At 55.2% G+C, this 19278-nt stretch overlaps 1 protein-coding gene across 2 annotated transcripts; it reads right to left on the reverse strand.

Annotated features, from left to right (window-relative positions):
- Positions 1–448: 448 nt before the first annotated feature.
- FHL3 (four and a half LIM domains 3) lies at positions 449–9853 on the reverse strand. Of its 2 annotated transcripts, none has more exons than XM_075554143.1 (6): positions 9830–9853; positions 3595–3770; positions 3301–3475; positions 1680–1849; positions 1382–1568; positions 449–1270 (listed from the first exon to the last, which is right to left on the reverse strand). In XM_075554143.1, the coding sequence occupies exons 2-6, from the start codon at positions 3748–3750 to the stop codon at positions 1116–1118; spliced, it is 843 nt and encodes a 280-aa protein (XP_075410258.1). In that variant the 5' UTR covers positions 3751–3770; positions 9830–9853; the 3' UTR covers positions 449–1115. The 2 variants fall into 2 exon arrangements, with proteins under 2 accessions (XP_075410258.1, XP_075410255.1); XM_075554140.1 differs by lacking the exon at positions 9830–9853 and adding an exon at positions 9574–9688.
- Between the last annotated feature and the right edge of the window lie 9425 nt (positions 9854–19278).

Below are 19278 nucleotides of genomic sequence, written 5' to 3' on the forward strand. Positions count from 1 at the left end.
TGCGGCGGCGGCGAGAGCGGATCCCGGGCCGCCCCCGCTAATCCCTGGGAAGGGGGGGGGCAAGCGGGCGGAGGGTCTGGGCCTAGACTGGGGACTAGGCCAAGATGGCCTGCGGGATTGGAGGACTACTCATGGAGGAGGGGGCGATCTGTATCAGGGAGGACCCCGCCTCCTCCATTATCCCCTTCCTATCAGGAACCCTCTTCCCACCCCTCCCTTCTCTACGTGGTGGAAAAAACCTCCCGCTGGCAGCAGGGAGGGCTGGTGGCTGCGAGGGGATCCCTCCTTCGGGAACCTTCCCACCCCAAGTCCTGGCCCCTCCCCCTCGGCCCTGCCCGGAAGAGGACTGACTGCCCTGCCCTCCTTGGCTGATGGATAACGTGACCATGACGATAGAAGCTCCCTTTCCGCTCCCCGACGTCCCCCAACCCCACAAACACCCGGAAGCTGTGCCCCCTCAAACTGCTTTATTGCAGATTCTGGAGCAGGGAGTAGGGGGGCCACCCCTCTGCCCATCTCTGGGCAAGACAATGAAATGCAAAGACACTTGATGGACGCGGAACACCTGCATCCCAGGACTCACACCCAGTCAGCAATCTCCTGTCCTGCTACCTGGACAGGCCCAGCACTGGGCATGGGGTGCGGAGGTCAGATCTGGGTACTGGAGGGAACTTCAAAAGTTTGTAGAAAAATGGAAAAGATGATGGGTGGGGTTTTCTTCCACGAACTTTTTGAAGCCCCCTTGTAGTGCACTTTTGAGGACTTCTCAGGCACCTCCTGGAGAATTTGTCTTTGGAGTTTAGGCTAGGGTTGGGGGAGGGGTTTGGGTTCCAGGGTCCAGGTTTGGAAAGCTGGGGTCTAGAGCCCTGATCTGAGAAGGGGACTTGGTAATAAGACCATGCATCGCGGGGACTGGGCTGAGTCGAGATCTGGAGTCCGGCTGGGTGTAGGGGACCCCTGGGTCAGGGGGTGCAGTTTGGAGATGTGGGGATGAGGCAGAGAATCCTGGAGCCCAGGGGCAGTCCCATTGGGAGGAAGGGCCCCACAGGTGGTCTGGGCGGGAGCCACAGTCCTGGAACCCCACTGTGGGAGGGGCTGGGCCCAGGAGCCCTGCCTCAGGGTCCTGCCTGGCTGCAGCCCTGGCACAGCACGTGGTCTCCGTCGGGCACGAAGCCTTGGCCCACCAGGGAGGTGGAGCAGCGGGCGCAGGAGAAGCAGCTGTGGTGCCAGCGGCGCTCTTCGAAGGACACGTACTTGCCCCCACCAAGTCCTAGAGGGAGGCCCGAGGTTAGTTCTGCAGACCCCAGTTCGGCCTGGCCCTCAGCCTCACCCAGGTGCAAGCCCTGAGCCCTGCCCACCCTGTTTTGGACCCCGGTCCCACCTGTGATGGGGCGCTTGCAGCTGCTGCACTTGGGTGCAAAGAGTTCTCCAAAACAGGCCACGCAGTAGGGATCTTCATCCTTGGAGGTGAACTGCTGTCCTGCCAGGGGTGTCTGGCACCCCGTGCAGACCAGGCATTCTCGATGCCAGGGCTGGTCACGGTATGTCACGCCTCCCTGCGTCAGCGTCTGTGGGGGCAGCACCCATCAGCTGGGAGAAGGGGGACAGCCAGCCCACAAGGGAGTTCTGCTCACCCCCAACCCGTGGGTGTAGTAGAGGTTAGCACCCCCCGGTCCCACCTTATTGCAGCGGGCACAGCGAGGCGCAAACTTGTTCTCATAACAGGGCACGCAGTAGTGACCACCCTTGTCGGGCACGAAAGAGCGGGCGCCCAGGGGCTCCTCACAGCCGCTGCACAGGAAGCAGTGCTCATGCCACGTCTGGCCTCCATACTCCAGCTTCCGGGATCCTGTAGGAAACGGGAGTCCCACTCAGAGCATCCTCTGCCACTAGCCTCCCAGAAGAGGCTCTCCTGCTCCCTTAGCAGAGCAGAGCGGTGTCCAGGCAAATGCAGCAGGACTCCACCATATACCTATTGCCGTCATGGGAACCTCCCACAAGGAAGCCCTAGTGGTTACTCGTTGGGCTGCTAACTGCTAAGGTGAGCAGTTCAAAACCACTAGGCACTCCTGGGGAGAAAGATAAGGCTTTCTACTCCCGTACAGAGTTACTGTGCTCGACGGCAGTGAGTTCAGTTCTTGGAAACTTCCACACATCTTCACCCCCTCCCCCCCCCGTGACATGAGTGCTTGGCCTGTTGTAGGCCCCCCAGAACCTAGACATGAGGGCCTGGGGGTACGTGTAAGCCTCCAGATGCACGAGCCATGGTTACCTCAGTACCTATCACGTCTCCATGGAACAGGCAGGAATCTAGGTATAGGCTGCGTTCTCAGGTACCGGACAGGATCACACACGCACATTCAAACCCAAACCAAATTCACTGCCCTCGAGTTGGTTTCCCAACGTGATCTTTGTAGGACAGGGTAGACCAGCCCCTGTGGGTTTCCGAGACTGTACTCCATGGGACCAGAGAGCCTCTTCTTTCTCCCGTCTCAAACTGCTGACTTTGTGGTTAGCAGCCCAACTCGTAACCACACCTCCAGGGTTCCTGTACACACACGCACAACCAAACCAAACGCCATTGCCATGGATTTGATGTCAATTCGTGCAGCCCTGCATTTAACAGAGCAGACCTCATCTTCACAGGCAGGCAGGGGCCTGTTGAGAGCTATCGCCAGTCCTTCCACAGCACCGCTGGATCACTACCCTTGTTCTGGTACAAATCATGCATGCCATCCAGGGCCTTATACACAAAGACCCCCCCCCACCCCCCAATAAGCCAGCCAAGCAAATCTGCCCACAAGAAGTTCTAATGCCTAGTGCATGCTAGCTTCAGTACATGCTACACCTTTACCTATTCCAGGCATGCCATTCTCCACCCCGGCTAAGCCCTCAGTCTACGACGTACCCACCCATGCTAAGCCCTCTGGTTATCTGTCTCACCAGGCATGAGTCTTAGCACACCTTTATCTCCCACAGGTACCAAAACACATTCATTTTTATGTATGCTAAGGGCCCACATGTGTATCAGGCCTGCTGGACCAGTACACCCCAAACCCTCAGGAACATAGCAAGCGTGTCAGTTCCTCCACATGCTAAGCTGTCATGTGTCTCCCTGGGCCTGTTAGACCCCTGCATATGAAGCGCCGAGAGCAGACAAGTATGGCACACACTGAATTTCCCAGACCCTCCTGTGAGGGTGCGGGTCTGAACGCATCCAAGCCTCCATGTGTCTTAGCTCACAGAGGCAGAGTCTGACAGAGATGCCAGTGCCTGCTTCCGGGGACCCCGGGCACGTACCGGGCATGACGGTCTCCCCACAGGCAGAGCACTGCGAGGAGAAGGCACTGCAGTAGCAGTCATTGCAGAGCAGCTCACTGTCCTGACAGGTGAAGGGCTCGTCGGCCAGGGAGCGCTGGCAGCGGCAGCATCGGAAGCAGCCCTCATGGAAGTGGCGGTCTTCATAGAACAGCTCCTGCAGGGAGCACAGCAGGGGCACGGACACCCCAGGGCCTGGTGCAGCCACCTTTGACCCCCGCCCTCCCACCAGCCTCCACCCCCGCTCCACTCCCTGCCTGCTGGTCTGGCCCTTACCCTGGAGTCATGCCCGATCAGCTCCTGGCACTCAGCACAGGTGTTGGCAAAGGTGTTGTCATAGCAGGGCACGCAGTGGGGACCGCCGTCCGTCTGGATGTACTTGCGGCCATACAGGGACTCCCCGCATTTCGCGCAGTCAAAGGCCTCGCTCATGGCAGTGCAGTGGGGGGGCCCTGGTAGGAGCACGAGATGGGCAGGGGTCACCCAGAGGAACTATGCCGCAGTCCTTTGCCTCCCAGAAAGGAAGCAGGCACTGGAAATGACAGCTCAGAGCGGGGGTGGGGTGGGGGGGGGGGAACGATGAGCCTGGGGTGCCTCTGGGACTGTAGGCGTCCAGTAGGGCTAGTTCTGTATTTAAAGGTGGGGGCCGGCCAGGGCCAGGAAAGAACCAGGAAGCAGAAGTTGTTTTCTTATCTAGGCCCGGTCACATCAGGAGAGGGGAGGGGAGGGGAGGGGGCTTTTCCTGGGTCAATGATTCATTTCCTGCCCCAGCCTAAGTTTAGCAACCACTGCCCCAACTGTAAGGAGCACTGGTGGTGCAGCAGTTAAAGCACCTGGCCACGAACCCAAAAGTCAGTGGTTCAAATCCACCTGCCTCAAAAACGCTACCTGGAGCAGCAGGTGTCAACCTGTGCATTGTGACCCCTTTGGGAGTCGAATGACCCTTTCACAGGGGTTGCATGATTTGTAGCAAAATTAGAAGGAGGAAGTAGCAATGAAAATTTTATTAAAAAAAAAAAAGAATTTTATGGTTGGGGTCACCACAACATAAGGAACTGTATTAAAGGGCCGCGGCATTAGGAAGGTTGAGAACCACTGACTTAGAGTCTTCATGTTGAGTAGGAGTCAATTCAATGGCATTGGATTTGATTTTACCTGAAGGTTAAGGAGCTCTGGCGGCACACAGTGGGTTAAGTGTGGGGCTACTCCCTGCATGGTTGTAGGTTCAAACCCACCAGCCACTCTATAGGCAAAAGGCGAGGCTGTCTGCTCTCGAAAGATGTCGTGGAAACATCCTGTAGGGTCGCTGAGTCAGAATGGACTCACTGGCTGTGGGCTTGCATTTGGGACAGGAGTCAGGGCAAGAAGCTACCCCACTCTACCCTATCTGACCAGTGGACCCACCCTCGGTTGACTCCCAGAAAGAATCCGAGGGATGTGGATACATGAACTTCTATTGGATCTCTTGGGTGAGGGTCGGGGGTCTAAGGATGGGGCTGGTTTCCTCTCCTCTCCTGGTCCAGGAAGTGGTGACCTGCTGGCCGGCTGCTTGACAAGGGAGCGTGGGCACGCCTGAGGGTATGGAGTACTGGCCTGCCCTCCCAGGAGAATCAGCCAAGAAGCAGGCGCTTCAGAGGCACAGCCTGGGCTTCAGCAGGAAGGAAATCCTGCAAGCTGAATGTGGGCTTCCCCAGCTGGGCCCTCTGCCCTCGGCTCCTCCACCCTTGCTGTGTTGTGTCTTTGGTCACACCAGCCTGGGCAGCCTTGGCCAGCAACATCTGCAGCAGCTGTGAGAGCCCAGAAGGCCAGATGTCAAGGATAGCCAGCAAACAGGAGAGCAAAATGGGAAATGAGGTGCCTGGGGAGGAAATGAAGGCAGAAAGAGGGGTGTGCCCATCCCTACCCCCATCTGGTACAGCCCCAGGGTCACTGTGTCCCTCATGTCTCCTCTGACCGTCTCTTCCCAGCTCTGCTCACTTCTAAGGGCTTGGGCCAGGAGTAAAGGGGAAGGGAGGGGGAGCCACTGAAGACATTTCCCCCTAATTCAGGCCCCCCTTAGGTGGGGGAGTGAGGCGAGGGGAGCCCTGAGCTACAGACACCCAGCCCCCCACCAAACCTCAGACACTTTCCATTTCTCAGGAACAAAGCATGTTTGCGGGATGAGGTCATACACAGCTGCCTCTGGAACAGGAGCATGGGGGATGGTGCAGGGGGATGTAGGGAAGTGGGGTTCCCAGCCCCTTCTACCGCCTCTGACTGCACTGGACCCCCAAAGTCAGTGCTCCCCAGCTCTGGCCGCCTGCTCCTCTGCCATGAAGCGGGCTCTCTAAGGGCCAGGATCCAGGCGGGCAGGCCAGCAGGACACACTGGGAGGAAGCCCTGAAAGGCAGCCACAGATGAGTCTGAGAAGGGGAAGTGAGAGAGACACACACAAAGGAGCCCTCCTAGACGCCAGCCCAGCGAGTGCTGGCGTCCCAGAAGAGTAGGTCCTGGATCAAGTTGAAGGAAAAGCCCTCTTCTTTTCAGCCACCACAAGTGGGCGAGCCTTGTTCTGGCTTGGAGTCCAGACTCCAGGCGCCAGCAGACACCCCAAGCCTGGGAGGCAGCGGGGAGCTGGCTCCTCTCAAGGGCTGGCTCTTGGGACTGCTCACCTTCCCTTCTGTGCAATGGGTGCTCCAGCACCTAGTGTCGGCTCTGTGCCAGGCTTCAAAGCCTCCAGGGATTTCAGGGATGCTGGACCAGGTGCCTTTCCGTTCAGTGGCCTACCCCCACGCCCGCCCGTTTCCTCTGGCCTCACATCTGAGGCAAGGTTGGGCTGGGCTGTCACCAACCTGGCAGGAGGGGGCCATGGAGGTGGAGTGTGGGGCCCTGTGTCCGGGAGGGCCTGGGGTTCTTTCCTTCCTTCCTGGCTTGGCCACCAGGGCAGCCTCCACCACCTTCCCAGGCCCAGGCTAGCCCTGGACCCCCGGCCCCCACCCCGCCCTCTGGGAAGCAGCTATCAGTCACTAAGAGAGAGAGGCACCCCAAATAGGTCATGGGCGTGGCTTCTTTCCTTCCCAGAATCCCCTAGTCTGTTCAGCTGGGCTCTGGTGAGGACAGAATGAAGGGCACTATCAAGGCCCACCTGTCTCTGCCCATCCCCCTGCACCCCCCACCCCTTCCCTGGCAGGGCTTGGTAGGGGGAGGGGGGATTGTAGGGACCATGTCCTTTCCAGACTGGAGGGCAGGTGTGGATGAGGAGCAGGGCGGGCAGGGAGGCTGTTCAGTCTGTCAGATGGCTCTCAGTCCCCTCCAACCACTATCAGTATAACACACACACACACACACCACCTGGACCTAGACCCACACACCTGGCACTGGAGCTCCGAATGGCTGGCTAGTGGACTTGTGTGGAGAAACGTCACAGCCCTGGGCCTCAGTCCTAGCTCCTTCACTGGCTAGCAGGGTGACCTTGGGCAAGTCCCCGCTGAAGACAATGCGCCACGAAGGCTTCCTACCTCTTAAGGCTGTTGTTGGTATTAAATGGGGGCTTCTTGTCCAGCACCTGGCAGGTAGCAAGCACTCAGGGAAGATTTGCTGAGTCTTTTCATGATTAGTCCCACCTTCATTTTGAGAGTCAATGGCAAGAGCCCTAGTGGCATAGTGGTTACACATTGGGCTGTGATCCACAAGGTCAACAGTTTGAAACCATCAGCCACTCCAAGGGAGAAACCCAGGCCTTTCTGCTGTGCACAGCTGCAGTCTCAGAAACTCACAGGGGCATCCGACCCTGTCCTGTAAGGGTCGCTGTGAATCGGCATTGACTTGATGACTGTGCGTTTGGTTTGGGTTTCTCAGGCAGGCCTGGATGTAGAAATGGAGATGGCTCCCTCTGAAAGACATGCTATACATGCTAATCTTTCTGCCTGGCTGCATGGCACAGAGGTTAGGTGCTTGGCTGCTAACTGAAAGGGCAGTGGTGCCAACCTACCAGATGCTCTGGGGGAGAAAGACGGAGCCATCTGCTTCTGGCAAGATTTACAGCCTTGGAAACCCGATGGGGGCAGTTCTAGTCTGCCTGCACATACAGTCAAGAGCCTCTATCAACTCACTGCCAGGGAAGAACCACTATCCCATTTGGGCTCCTTCACACCAGGAATTTACTCAGTAGGAACTGGTTTGGTTTAGTTTCTGCCTGTGCTTAGAACCCCCTGGGGAAGGGGCTCCCTTTGTTGTGTGAATGCGGCAGGATTAGTCTGGAGCGTTTCTGAGTCCATCTCTTTTGAGAGATAGAAGAGAATAAAGCTAGAAGCCAAGAAGGGAGAAGGCGGGGTGGGGGGCGGTCAATCACAAGAGCTTGCGCCAAGAGTAGCGGCTCAAAAGAGACAAGGACCTTCCTCCAGGGCTGGCAGAGAGAGAACACCTTCCCCAAGAGCTGGTACCCCGACTTTGAACTTCTGTTCTGACAGCACTAGATCCTTAAGACACCCGGAAAAGGGAGCTGGCTTGGCTTTGGCCCTTTCGTTCTGTGTAAGGCCAGGACTGGGGAGCAAGGAGAGAACCTCCATTTCTACAAGGGGAGCAGAGGAGGCCTCAGGCCCGTGGAGCTCACTGTGAAGACCAGGAGGGCTGGTAGTGGCTCTGGCCCTGCCACCCTGCTCCAGTGAGCCCAGCCTGCCTGCAAGTTCTCCCAAAGACACCATACCCCCCACTGGATCCCTCCCAAGCACATTCCCACCCACCATCGCACCAGGCCTCACAGAAGGCAGGCCCCACTCTCCAGCTGAGCACCAGGAGGTGTACCCAAGGTTGCTCAGGCAGTCAGAGCGCCCAGGGCTCAAGCCACTCAGACGGGAACCCTTACTCCGTCTCTGCCTGGGAACGCTGGTGGGCAGCCATCTAGGGCCAGGGCGCAGGAGGCCTGGGTTAGTGTCACTGTGACTCCGGCTTGGCTCTTCTCTCCTCTTACCCCCCTGCTGCCAGCTCTGCCACTAGAGGACACCCAGCAGCCTTTCCAACCACCCATGCCAACCACTCTGCTCCCCTCCTCCACTGCCCAGGAGGGCCCCACAGCTGTGAGCCAGGATCACCAGAGACCCCGCCCCCAGCCCCCAGGAGTTGACAGGAGACTTAAGGGGTGAAATCAACCCCATCCCCACCCCCCATCTCCTGCTACCAGGCACCAACCACGAACTCCTCTCTCCCCTTCCCTCCCCGATAGAGCCTGGAAGTCAGGGCAGTTTAGGCGAAGGGGGATGGGACACAGGATCTGGCGGTGGCGGCTCTCAGGGACAGAAGAGGGACAGTTCATTCACCCCGGGTCCCCCAGGGCTGAAGCGGCACGTCCGAGATCTGAGTTTAAAAATAAGCTGGGGCCGGCTTGGTGGCCCGTGATCTCAATCTGATTGTCTTGGGGCCATTCTGGCGTCCCCCTCTTTCCCGGCCCGGGTCTACGGTTGGTCTGGGATGCTGCCAGCCAGCTAGCCTGCCAACCTCTCCGCCGCCACGAAACCTCAGCCTCTGAGGTTCCGGCTCCGCTCAGCATCTCGCTGCCTCCCCCTGCCCGTTTGGCCTTCCCCCAACGGGGGCCATCGCCTCTCTGGGTGTCTGCCTCGGCCGAGACCCGGGTCTTGGTCTCCAGGTGTCTCCCAACGCCACCCTGGGAACTGGAGACGGAACTCCACCAGGAAGCGAAGGAAACAAAAGTCTCCGAGCACCTAGCAATGTGCTTACTAAGGGGTCCCCTGAAGTCTTTTCTTTCGTTTTTTTTTTTAGGTCTTTTCTTAAAAAGCGCCACCAACCCCTATCCGTCCCAGTGCCCGGATTCCGTCTCTCGGTGCCTCTGGACACCCAAGTCTCTGTCGGGATTTTCAGTCTCTCCGCCGAAGGCGCCTTAGTCAGCCGCGCGCGTCCCAGTCCGGCTCCACCCAGGGCCTGGCCAGCCTCAGTTTCTCCCACTCTCGGGGTCGCTGCAGGCCGCACCGTCCGTCTCTCCCTCCGGTTTCAACGTGGCCCCCTCTCCCGCCCCTCCGGAGACAGCCCCGGCCTGCGCTCCGAGCCCAGCGCCCGGCTCCCCGCGTGCCCGGGGCCGGACCTGGGCAGGGGCGGGGGCCGCAGCCGCCCGGAACCCTTGGGGGCCAGTCCCTGCGAGCCGGGTCTGGGCTGGGATTCGGACCGGCGCGGCGGGGAGCGCACCTCCAAGCGGGCGGCAGCAGCGGGGTGCAGCGCTCGTGCGGGGGGGCGGGCAGCGACGCGGGAGAGGGGCACGGTTCCTACCTGCGGGCCGGGCTGAGCGGCCGCCGAGCGAGCTGCCGGACAGACGGCCGGCTGCCGATGGACGGTGTGGGCGAGTGAGAGCGTGGCCCCAACCCCACCCCGAGGAAGTGAGCTGGGAGCCCGCCCCGCCGCGACCCCGCCCCCCGGCCCCCCAAGCCGTCTGCTGGGGGCCAGGCCCGGGCCCCGCCCCCCGCCCCCCCCCCGACACCGCCCGTTGGGTCTGGTCGCCCCAACCCCCTCCCCGGCCCAGCCTAACCTGGCTCTCCCAACCTTCCTGGCGGTCAGGACCCCGCCCCTGCCGCCTCCCTGCAGCCGCCGCTGTCCTCTCGTCCCGCCCCCGCTGCGGGCGGGAGACGGCCGTCTTCGACCCCAGCCAGGCGACACAGACCCCCACGCAGCCCAGGGTCGGTTTGAGCACCGAAGCGTCCCCGTCCTCGTGCTCTCTGTTTGCCCCCTGCCCCGGCGTTTCCCCAGCGGCCACGCTCAGCTCGTGTTTGGGGAAGGCCTTGACCCAGCCGGGGGGAGGAGGTGGGCTCCATGCGGCCGGTCAGTGGGAACCCAGGTGTGCTCTGGCGCCCCTATAGGGCACTGACCTTCAAAGAATCTCATCTCTCAACTCCGAGTGAGCACCTGCCCGCCCCAGCTGCACCCTGGCACTTCAAAACCCTGCCTAGGCTTCCACGGTGGCCAGGAATAGTCTTGACCTTTGAGGCCCAGGGGGGACCCTAATCCTTGGCCCTTGGATCCCTGGGCGTTTCAGGGAGGGCTGGGAGGCTTGTGAGTGGATGGGGTGGGGCAGAGATCATGTTGGAGAAGGGATAGTTTCTGCCTCTCTGCCCCCCTATTCCCCCACCCCCACCCCCGCCCCCTCTGAACTTGAGAGGGTGGTTGCTGCCAGCCAGGAACCAAGGCCTCTCTCTAGGTGCTGGCGGCCACCCCGCTGGGGTCCCAAAGCTCTTCACTGGGAATAAATAGCTTTAGGAGGGGGAGGGAGGAGGCCGTGTGGTCAGCGTGCAAAACAAGAAACGACAAGCCGTCCCTGGCAATAACCTCTGACTTGGAGAGCAGATCCGGTTGCTCTGTGGGTGCCAGGGCAGTGCGTTTGCTGTGTCTTCGTTTCCGGAGTAGAGACTCACATCCCCACAGAGGATCCCCTCCCGAGGCTGGATCCCCCCAAGTTCTCAGGTTAGGGACCCACTCCCTCCCTCCCTCCCTTCTGAGGGCCCTACCCTGAACTGCCTGCCTGGCCTCCTACTCCAAATTGCCCTCCAGGGCAGGTTTCCTTTCACCATGAAATCATGGCTTGTTCCTCAGCATGGGTTGTTGCTGCCTAAGTTCCCTGAGGGCCGACACCGGGCCTATCTTGTTGGCCGCTGCATTCTCAGTACTTCCCCCTATGTCCGACTCATCATAAATGTCATCATCAATACCCGACTTCGATCTGCACTCCAAACTCCCAGCTAGTTTTCTGGAGTCCAGCCTGTGGGTGGGCCTTTCCTCTGGCCCTAAGATCAACAGGCATTGAGGAATTGGTCTGGGTTGGCCTTGTGGGTGCAGGGGTCTGCCAGCCCTGATAAGTCACCAGGGTGATGTAGAGGGTAAGGATGAGGTCTGCTCTGGGCTCAGGGAAGGTGAAGGTAAGACCCTTTTTAAAAAATGGAGGGCTGATGGCATAGGGGTTATCATTGGGCCAGTAACTACAAGTTCAGCAGTTCAAAACCACCAGCTACTCTGAGGGAGGAAAACGGGGCTTTCTACTCCCATCAAGAGTTACAGTCTCCGAAACCCAAAGGGGCAGTCCTGCCCTGTTCTGTAGGCTCTCTGTGAGTCAGCCCCGCCGGGTGATAGTGGGATGAGTGAGGGGGAAAAGTGGTACATGGAAGGCAGAGGATTAGGTCTCTGCTCTGTTCTCAGGCTTGGGACTCGCCTGAACGGCCTGCATTGCAATAAGCCAATGTTTCCTGAGTGCTTCCTTTGCCTCAGTTCCTACATAAGTTGTTTACATGGAAGAGCTCACTCACTCATCCAGCAATTTCATGCGATAATTATGTTTATCCTCATTCTAAAGATGAGAAAAGGGAGGCAGAGTGAGACAACAAATAATGGCAGAGCTTCAAATTGTAATTCTTACATCCGAATGCCAAAGCCCCCTTTTGCCAAAAACAATCTTAACACTTGGGCTCTTCTGCCTCTGTAGTCACTTTTACCTTGGCCTTCTGATCTCTTGAGTAACTGGCTCCCTATCACATGGAGTTGTGGAATGGATGAGTGCACACAGTAGGTCTCTTACATGCGGTAGCGACCCCTACCCCTCTGATCCACAAACCCTCTCACAGTCAATGTCAATGTCTGTGTCTTGGCTTTGGTGTCTGGAAGCCAGAGAAGGTTAGGAGAGCTCCTGGGGGGACGGAGGCCAGCAGAGGAGGAGACCTGTGGCCTTTTCCTCTCTGTTTCCAGTCCCTGATGGGCTCACATTTCCCTCTCCACTCTATTTCCGTGGGCCTAGGAGGACGTGTCCTGGGAAGGTCTGGGGCTCAGCCACTTGGACTCTCTGTTCCTGTTCCCCATCTGTCCTCCCCGCTGGCTTTCTGGGGGAACAGGTGTGTTGGAGGCCCGGGTTGGAAGCAGAACTTTGAGAGCTCAGTAACTGGCCTGGGATCTGGCTGCCTCCCTACCCGGCCAGCAGGTCTCCACATTGCCTTCCTTGTGTCATGGTGGAAAGGGGCTTGCTCAAGGTCCTCAGCTCTTCTACCCCTTAGGGAAGGTTTTCAAACAGAGGCCTGTGTGCTGACCATCAAGGCCCCCTCATAGTTTCCTCTCTGAGGTGCTGAACCACTCCCTGATGCCCGGAACCACAAGCCCTCCTTCTCCCAGCGAGACCACGTCCTCCTTCTCCAGGTGCATTGCTCACCCGAGCGCTAGGCTCCTGCAGGCCACGTGGATTAGCAAATTGCCCAGAAAACACTCTCTTCATGACCCCAAGACTGCCCATGGGTCTGTGGATGGAGAGGGTAAAAGAAATGACCTCCCCTGAGCATGGGTGGGGAGGGTGGGAAGAGGAGTTAGAGGCCTAACATGTATGGTATGCTAAGTCATTGCCTCCTTTAATCCTCAGGAAAACCATAGGAGGAATTCTTAGGATTTCCATTGCACAGATTAGGAAGTGAGGCTCAGAGACTTTGAGACTGTGGCCCCAAATCACTAGCCCACAAGTAGTTGGGCAGTTCAAATCGAGAGCTGACTCTAGGATACCTGCCTTCTGTCATATCTACTTGGTCACAGCTTCTAACTCTGGCTCATTATTGGCTCTGGTTTTGGGTCAATGAGATGAAGGCCCAGCCAATGTCTTCACTTTCTTTCTTTCTTAAACCTAAGAGTGGGCTGAAGCCCCATCTAGACATGAAACCCCCTCAGGACTGGGATGCAGGAGACTCAGGCTCATTCCATCTGACAACACACATCTGTGCGGCTGCTAGATCTTGAGCAAAGTGCACGCAGGGAGCTCCTTAGAAGGGAGGAAGGAGGGAGAGGCCGGTCCCTGGAGAAGGACATCACGCTTGGCAAAGCAGAGCATCAGCAAAATAGAGGAAGGCCATCAACGGGATGGACGGACAGACAGACACAGGGGCTACAGCAATGGGCTCCAGCATAAGCCCCGGATGGTGCAGGACAGGGTCACCTTTTATTCTGTTATATGTGAGGTTGCTACAAGCTGGGGTGGACTCCATGACACCAACCAACCACTCTGTCCAGAAAACACCACGCGGAGAACTGGAATGACAAGTTCTGGTTCTAACTCTTCCACAAACTAGTTGTTTGTTCTCTATTAGGCGAGCCTTCTAAACTGTGCTGATAGTCACGAGCCACCTGGGGCCATTTCAACTAAGTGTCATGAAAAAAAAAAATCAGCTTGTCAGACACCATTCCATGTCGAACCACACATGGTGCGTGGCTTCCACCTGGGAAAGTGAAGACATAGAACCTTTCCATCACGGCAGATAGGCCTCTTGGAACCTCTGTGCTGCCTGGGAAATAGGGAGACGAATACCATAAAACCTATGAACGCGGGGGTCTGCATAAGGTGTCAGCGAAGGAACACTCCCATTTGTCACTGAATCGAGAGGGATAGAAAAGTGGTGATTGCCGACACTGTGCCTGCGGTGGAAAACCCGAGAGAGGGGTTTCACCATACAAAACCAGGCCCTTGCAAAGCTGATTACAGGGTGGGAGCAGGGGTTGTGATGGTAGTGATAGGGGTAATTTATGAATTACGAGCATTAACTGGGTGCCTACTGGGTGCCAGGCCCTTGTTCTCCACGTCGGGGCTACAAGCAGCAAACAATTTCATGGAGGTTACCTTCTAAGGGATATGATGTATGGAACTGGAAAGGGGGCAGGGGGAAGCAGAAATAAATTAGAAAATACAAAAGTATCAGATTATGTTTTGAAGACAATAAAGTAGCGTGATGTGACAGGCCTGGGTGGAGACTGATATATCAAATACCACCCACCCACTGCCATCAAGGTCATTCCAACTCATGGGGACCCTATCGTCTAGACAGGCTTTCTGAAGCTGTAAACCTTTACAGAAACAGACAGCTGCTGCTTCTTTTTGGTGTGTGTGTAAGAGAGAGCTTTATATCAAAGAGAAAACATCCCAGCCCGGTCCAGATCAAGTTCTTAAGTCCGATATTAGCCCCTATGTCTGATACGAGACCATAAATTCCTCTTCAGACTCACACAACACATGCCATGACGTTGAATGCAAGATGATCACAGGCTGGTGGGTGGAAAGTCTTGTGGATCCGATGGTGGTGGCAGCTTCTCAGCGTAGGTGCGACTCTTCAAGTGTGGCTTTTGGCTCAGGTCTCTGCTGAATGTCTCACTTGGGTCTCAGCATGGCTCCACATGGAAGATGAAGCAGCCAGACAGCTTCTTCTTCCCCCCTTGGAGTGCCTGGTGGGTTTGACCCCGTTGGTTGCCAACCCAATGCCTAACCCATAGCACCACTGCCCTGGAGGGCACATTTGAGTTGAGAGCTGAGCAGCAAGGAAGAGCCAGCCAAGTGAACATTAGGGACTGGGGCTGCCCGGCAGAAGGAAAAACAATTGCAGCACGAATGAGCTTGTTTGCACAGAGGCGGCAAGAAGGTTGGTGGGGCTGGAGGGAAAGGAGTGACACAAGGCTGGGCAGGGAGGTGCTGCCCAGATCATGAAGGGCCTGACAAATGACACACGAGATGGGATTTTGTCAATTCGTGTGACCAGAGTTAGACAAGGCTCCTGGCAGGGATCCAGAGGCAGGAAAGGACGTTTCACAGAGTAGAGCTCAGCTATGTTCAGCTACTTCATGACCTTTGACCCCCCAGACTAGCCCCTCTGGGGATCGAAGAGATGCTGTCCTCAGAGGTCCTCGGCTGGAGGGGTGACCTGTCGTGAGTAGTGGGGGCAATTACAGAACTCACTGCACTGTCAGCCTCACATGGCAGGGAAGATACCGAAGGCTCTGGAGTGCTCTTCTGCCTCTGACACCCTCTCCAGCCTTTGCGGCAGGTTGCACGATGAAAATAACGCAGGGAGACTGGTAAGAGGTAGAACTTGACGGACTTGCCTGGTTTTCCAGGTCTGGCAAGTTTTCTGCTGTTGAGAGGCTGCAGCCGTCCCTTTCCCTTTTTAACAGTTTTATTGGCATATACTTCACATAACACACAATTCAATAGTTGGATCACATTAAAGCAGGCGTCCTCAAACTACGGCCCGCGGGCCACATGCGGCCTGCCAAGGACATTTATCCATCCTGCCAGGTGTTTTTGCTCCGTTTGTTTTTTTAATTCAAAATAAGACATGTGCATTGTGCATAGGAATTTGTTCATAGTTTTTTTTAAACTATAGTCTGGCCCTCCAATGGATCTGAGGGACAGTGAACTGGCCCCCTGTTTAAAAAGTTTGAGGACCCCGGCATGAAAGTCATCACGTTTCAATCTCTCAATTAGTGGGAAATACTTGCGTTTTCCTTGTCTGAAAGCTGCCCGCCTTACATAGGTTCTAGCTTTGGCAGGTTTCATTGTAGTGCCAGTTTCTTGTGAACTTGCGAAGAGGTGAACAGTGCAGTAAGTGCTTTGTTGCTAGGTGCCCGCAAGTTGATTCAGAATCATAGCAACCCCTGGGGCAGGATGCCAGTGCCTTATAGGGTTTCCTAGGCCATCACCAATCCATCTTGGAGGAAGTGCAACTGGCATGCTCTTGGGAAGCAAAGATGGCAGTGTCCTGTGGACATGCTGTTGGGATGGGCCAGTCCCTGGAGAAGGCCAGCATGCTTTGTGAAGTAGAAGGTCAGCAAGTGAGTGTAGACCCCTCTGAGAGGGTTAACCCAATGGCAACAATGGGCTCAAACATGGCAATAAATTGTGGAAATGAAAAAAACCATTGTGGAAATGATGATGGCAACATATGGACAAATGCGCTCGATACAATTGATGTATGGATTGCGATAAGAGCTGAAAGAGCTCCCAATATGATGATTTATTTATTTTTAAATGGCAATAATTGTGAGGCTGGTGTAGACCTGGCCAGTGCTTCATTCTATTGCACGTAAGGTTGGTGTGACTCAGAACTAAATCGCTGGCTCCTAATAACAACAGTCTTTATTTGAACAGGTGTGACCTAGTCGTTGGTGGGTTTTGTGTTAGTCCGGGTTGACTAGAGAAACAAATTCATGGACATTTACATATGTGTAACAGAGAGCTTTATATCAAAGAGCAATTATATATGGAGAAAACAGCCCAGCCCAATGCAGATCAAGCCCATAAACCTGATATTAACCCATAAGTCCAATACTAGTCCATAAATTCCTCTTCAGACTGACGTAGCCACGTGGAATGATGCCGAATGCAGGAAGATCACTGGCCGGTGGGCGAAAAGTCTTGTGGATCCAGTGGCGCTGGACGCATCTCCAGGGCTCTGGTTGCCATCAGTGTGGCTCCACGTGGCTTGTTAACAGGAATGTGAAGCAGAGTGTGTCCACCTCCAGGGAGGAAGAGAGGAAATTCCTAGAATCTTCAGGAGAAGGCCATGCCCACCACGAGGCATCCGTCAAGCTGTGACCTGATTGACAGGCTAGACTGCACCCCTTCACTCTTAGCATCCTCAAGTTGACCCAGAGTATGTGGCCACCACAGGTTTGAACTGCAGCATTTCAGGGAGCAGCCTGGGCTTCCCTGCTCTGCCACCAGGGCTGCTTCAGTAAACACTTGACCCAATTATTCTGTTTCACCCAGATAACAGTCCTGTGGGTATAGTAGTGTTACCTCCATTTTCCAGACAGGTGGATGGAGGCTGAAGGAGCCCGGTGGCGTCAAGGCTAAGCCCTTGGCTGCCCAAGTTCAGTGGTTCAAATCCACCAGGTGCTCCACTGCAGAAAAGATCTGGCAATGGATTCCGGCAAAGATGGGCAGGATAGGGAACCCTGTGGGGGCAGTTGGAATCTACCTGTAGCATAGCTGTGAGTTGGAATGCACTAGAGGACACGTCACATACAAAGGACCGAGACTCGGAGACGCTGAACTTGCCTTGATTGGTAGCACAGTTAGGCTTGAAACCCACCCTGCTTGGGGTCCTGGTCCTGTCTCCGCCCCCACCCTCATTCAGCCAGCCTTTCCCTTAGGGAATGTGGGAAGCGAAGAACTTTCTACCCCTTGCCATTAGGTGATTCTCTTCTAGGTTGTTTACAGATGTCACTCCACCCACCAGGAGTCACCGACAGACCTAAGAGGCAAGCAGTGTTCACGCTTACTCTCCTCGTTTCATGGATGAGAAAAATAAAGCTCACTAATGTCACACAGCCTGTCAGAGGCAATTAGATAGGGGTTTACCGTCTCTTCTTGTTCTCGGTAGAGTGCACTTTTCAGTACATCGGAGGTAAAAATGACATTGCTCTCGGCTGTAAACGTACCGCGTGATGACCACAGAGCGGTGCGGATGACTGCGCACGCGCACACTGTAAGCGCGGTTCCGCCTGCAGGCAGGGCCAGCCACGTGCGTCCAGGTGCCATCTCAGAGCTAAGGGCTAAGCCCAGATTTCAGCACACGTGGATGGTTGTTGTTCGGTGGCCTTGAGTCGGTTCTGACCCAGCGATCCCATGGACGGCAGACTGCAAGGCTGCCCGCCCGTCTGGTCTGTCAGCCTCACGGCCGCTCTCCTGTTTCAACCCACTGTGGCCGCCACCTCGTTCATTCATCTCATCTACGCCTTCCTCTCTTTTCCTTTGCCGCCCTTCCACTTTACCAAGCATTATGTCTTTCCCCAGGGATTGGTCTCTCTGGAGAACAAGTCCAAAGGACCCGAGGTGAAGTCTCATATCCTTGCCCATAAGAAGCATTCTGGCTGCCCTTCTTCCAAGACAGACGTGTTTGTTCTTTTGGCAATCCACGGTACTTCCAATATCATTCTTCAATGTCATAGTTCAAATGCATTGATTTTTCTTTAGTCTTCCATATCTGATGTCCAACTTTCACATGCACATGAGGAGATTGAAAATACCATGGCTGCAGTCGGGGCACCTTAGACCTTAAACTACAGCACCCTTGTTTTTCAATAATTTAAAGAAACATTGTGCAGCATATCTACTTAATGGAATACATCCTTTGACCACTTGACTTCTCCTTCTACGAACTGTGCTTGTGGAGCCAAGCAAGGAGAAATCCTTGACCACTTCCATCTTTCCCCATTTACCATGATGTTAGCTGTTGGTCCAGTTCTAAAGATGTGGGATTTCTTTCTTTTTAAATCATTTTATTGGGGGCTCATACAGCTCTTATCACAATCCATCCATCCATCCATCCATTGTGTCAAGCACATTTGTATATTTATTGCCCTCATCATTCTCAAAACATTTTCTTTCTACTTGAGCCCTTGGTACCAGCAGATCATTTCTCCCCTGCTCTCCCTCCCCCATGAACCCTTGATAATTTATAAATTATTATTATTTTGTCATGTCTGACGTCTCCTCTCACCCACTTTTCTATTGTCCGTCCCCCAGGGAGGGGGTTATATGTAGATCCTTCTGATCAGTTCCCGACGCTATAGCTTTTGATAGCAGGCACCATCAGCTTTCTTCACCACATTTGGTTATGCACCCACTTTGTCTTCAGTGATCATGTCGGGAAGGTGAGCATCACAGAATGCTTGATTATTAGAACAAAGTGTTCTTGCATTGAGTGGGTACTTGAGTAGAGGCCCAATGTCCATCTGCTACCTTAATACTAAGCCTATAAATATATGTACATTGATTTCCCTATCGTTATATCTAAATATATTTACATGTATACATGCCTGTATTTAGACCTCTATAAATGCCCTCTGCTCTGACTCCTAGTTCTTTCTTCTATTTCCTTTTCCTTTCCTCTTGTCGAGTTGGGTTTTCTTTACATGGAGTTGTAATCCATGTTGAAGCCTTCGATCCTTGATCTGCATCAGCAAGTGCTTCAATGGCTCCTTTCAGCACACAAAGTTGTGCCATCTGCGTATCGTAGGTTGTTAATGAAACCTTCCTCCTGTCTTGATGTCACATTCTTAATCCATCTTTTCTGATAATTTGCTCCACATATGGATTGAGTCAGTATGGTGAGAGGATACAACCCTGACACACCTTTCCTGGTTTTAAACCATGAAGCATTCCATTTGAAGAGGCCCTGGTTGTGTAGTGGT

Source organism: Tenrec ecaudatus, chromosome 1 (assembly GCF_050624435.1).
Source record: "Tenrec ecaudatus isolate mTenEca1 chromosome 1, mTenEca1.hap1, whole genome shotgun sequence".
NCBI classification, from domain to species: Eukaryota; Metazoa; Chordata; class Mammalia; order Afrosoricida; family Tenrecidae; genus Tenrec; species Tenrec ecaudatus.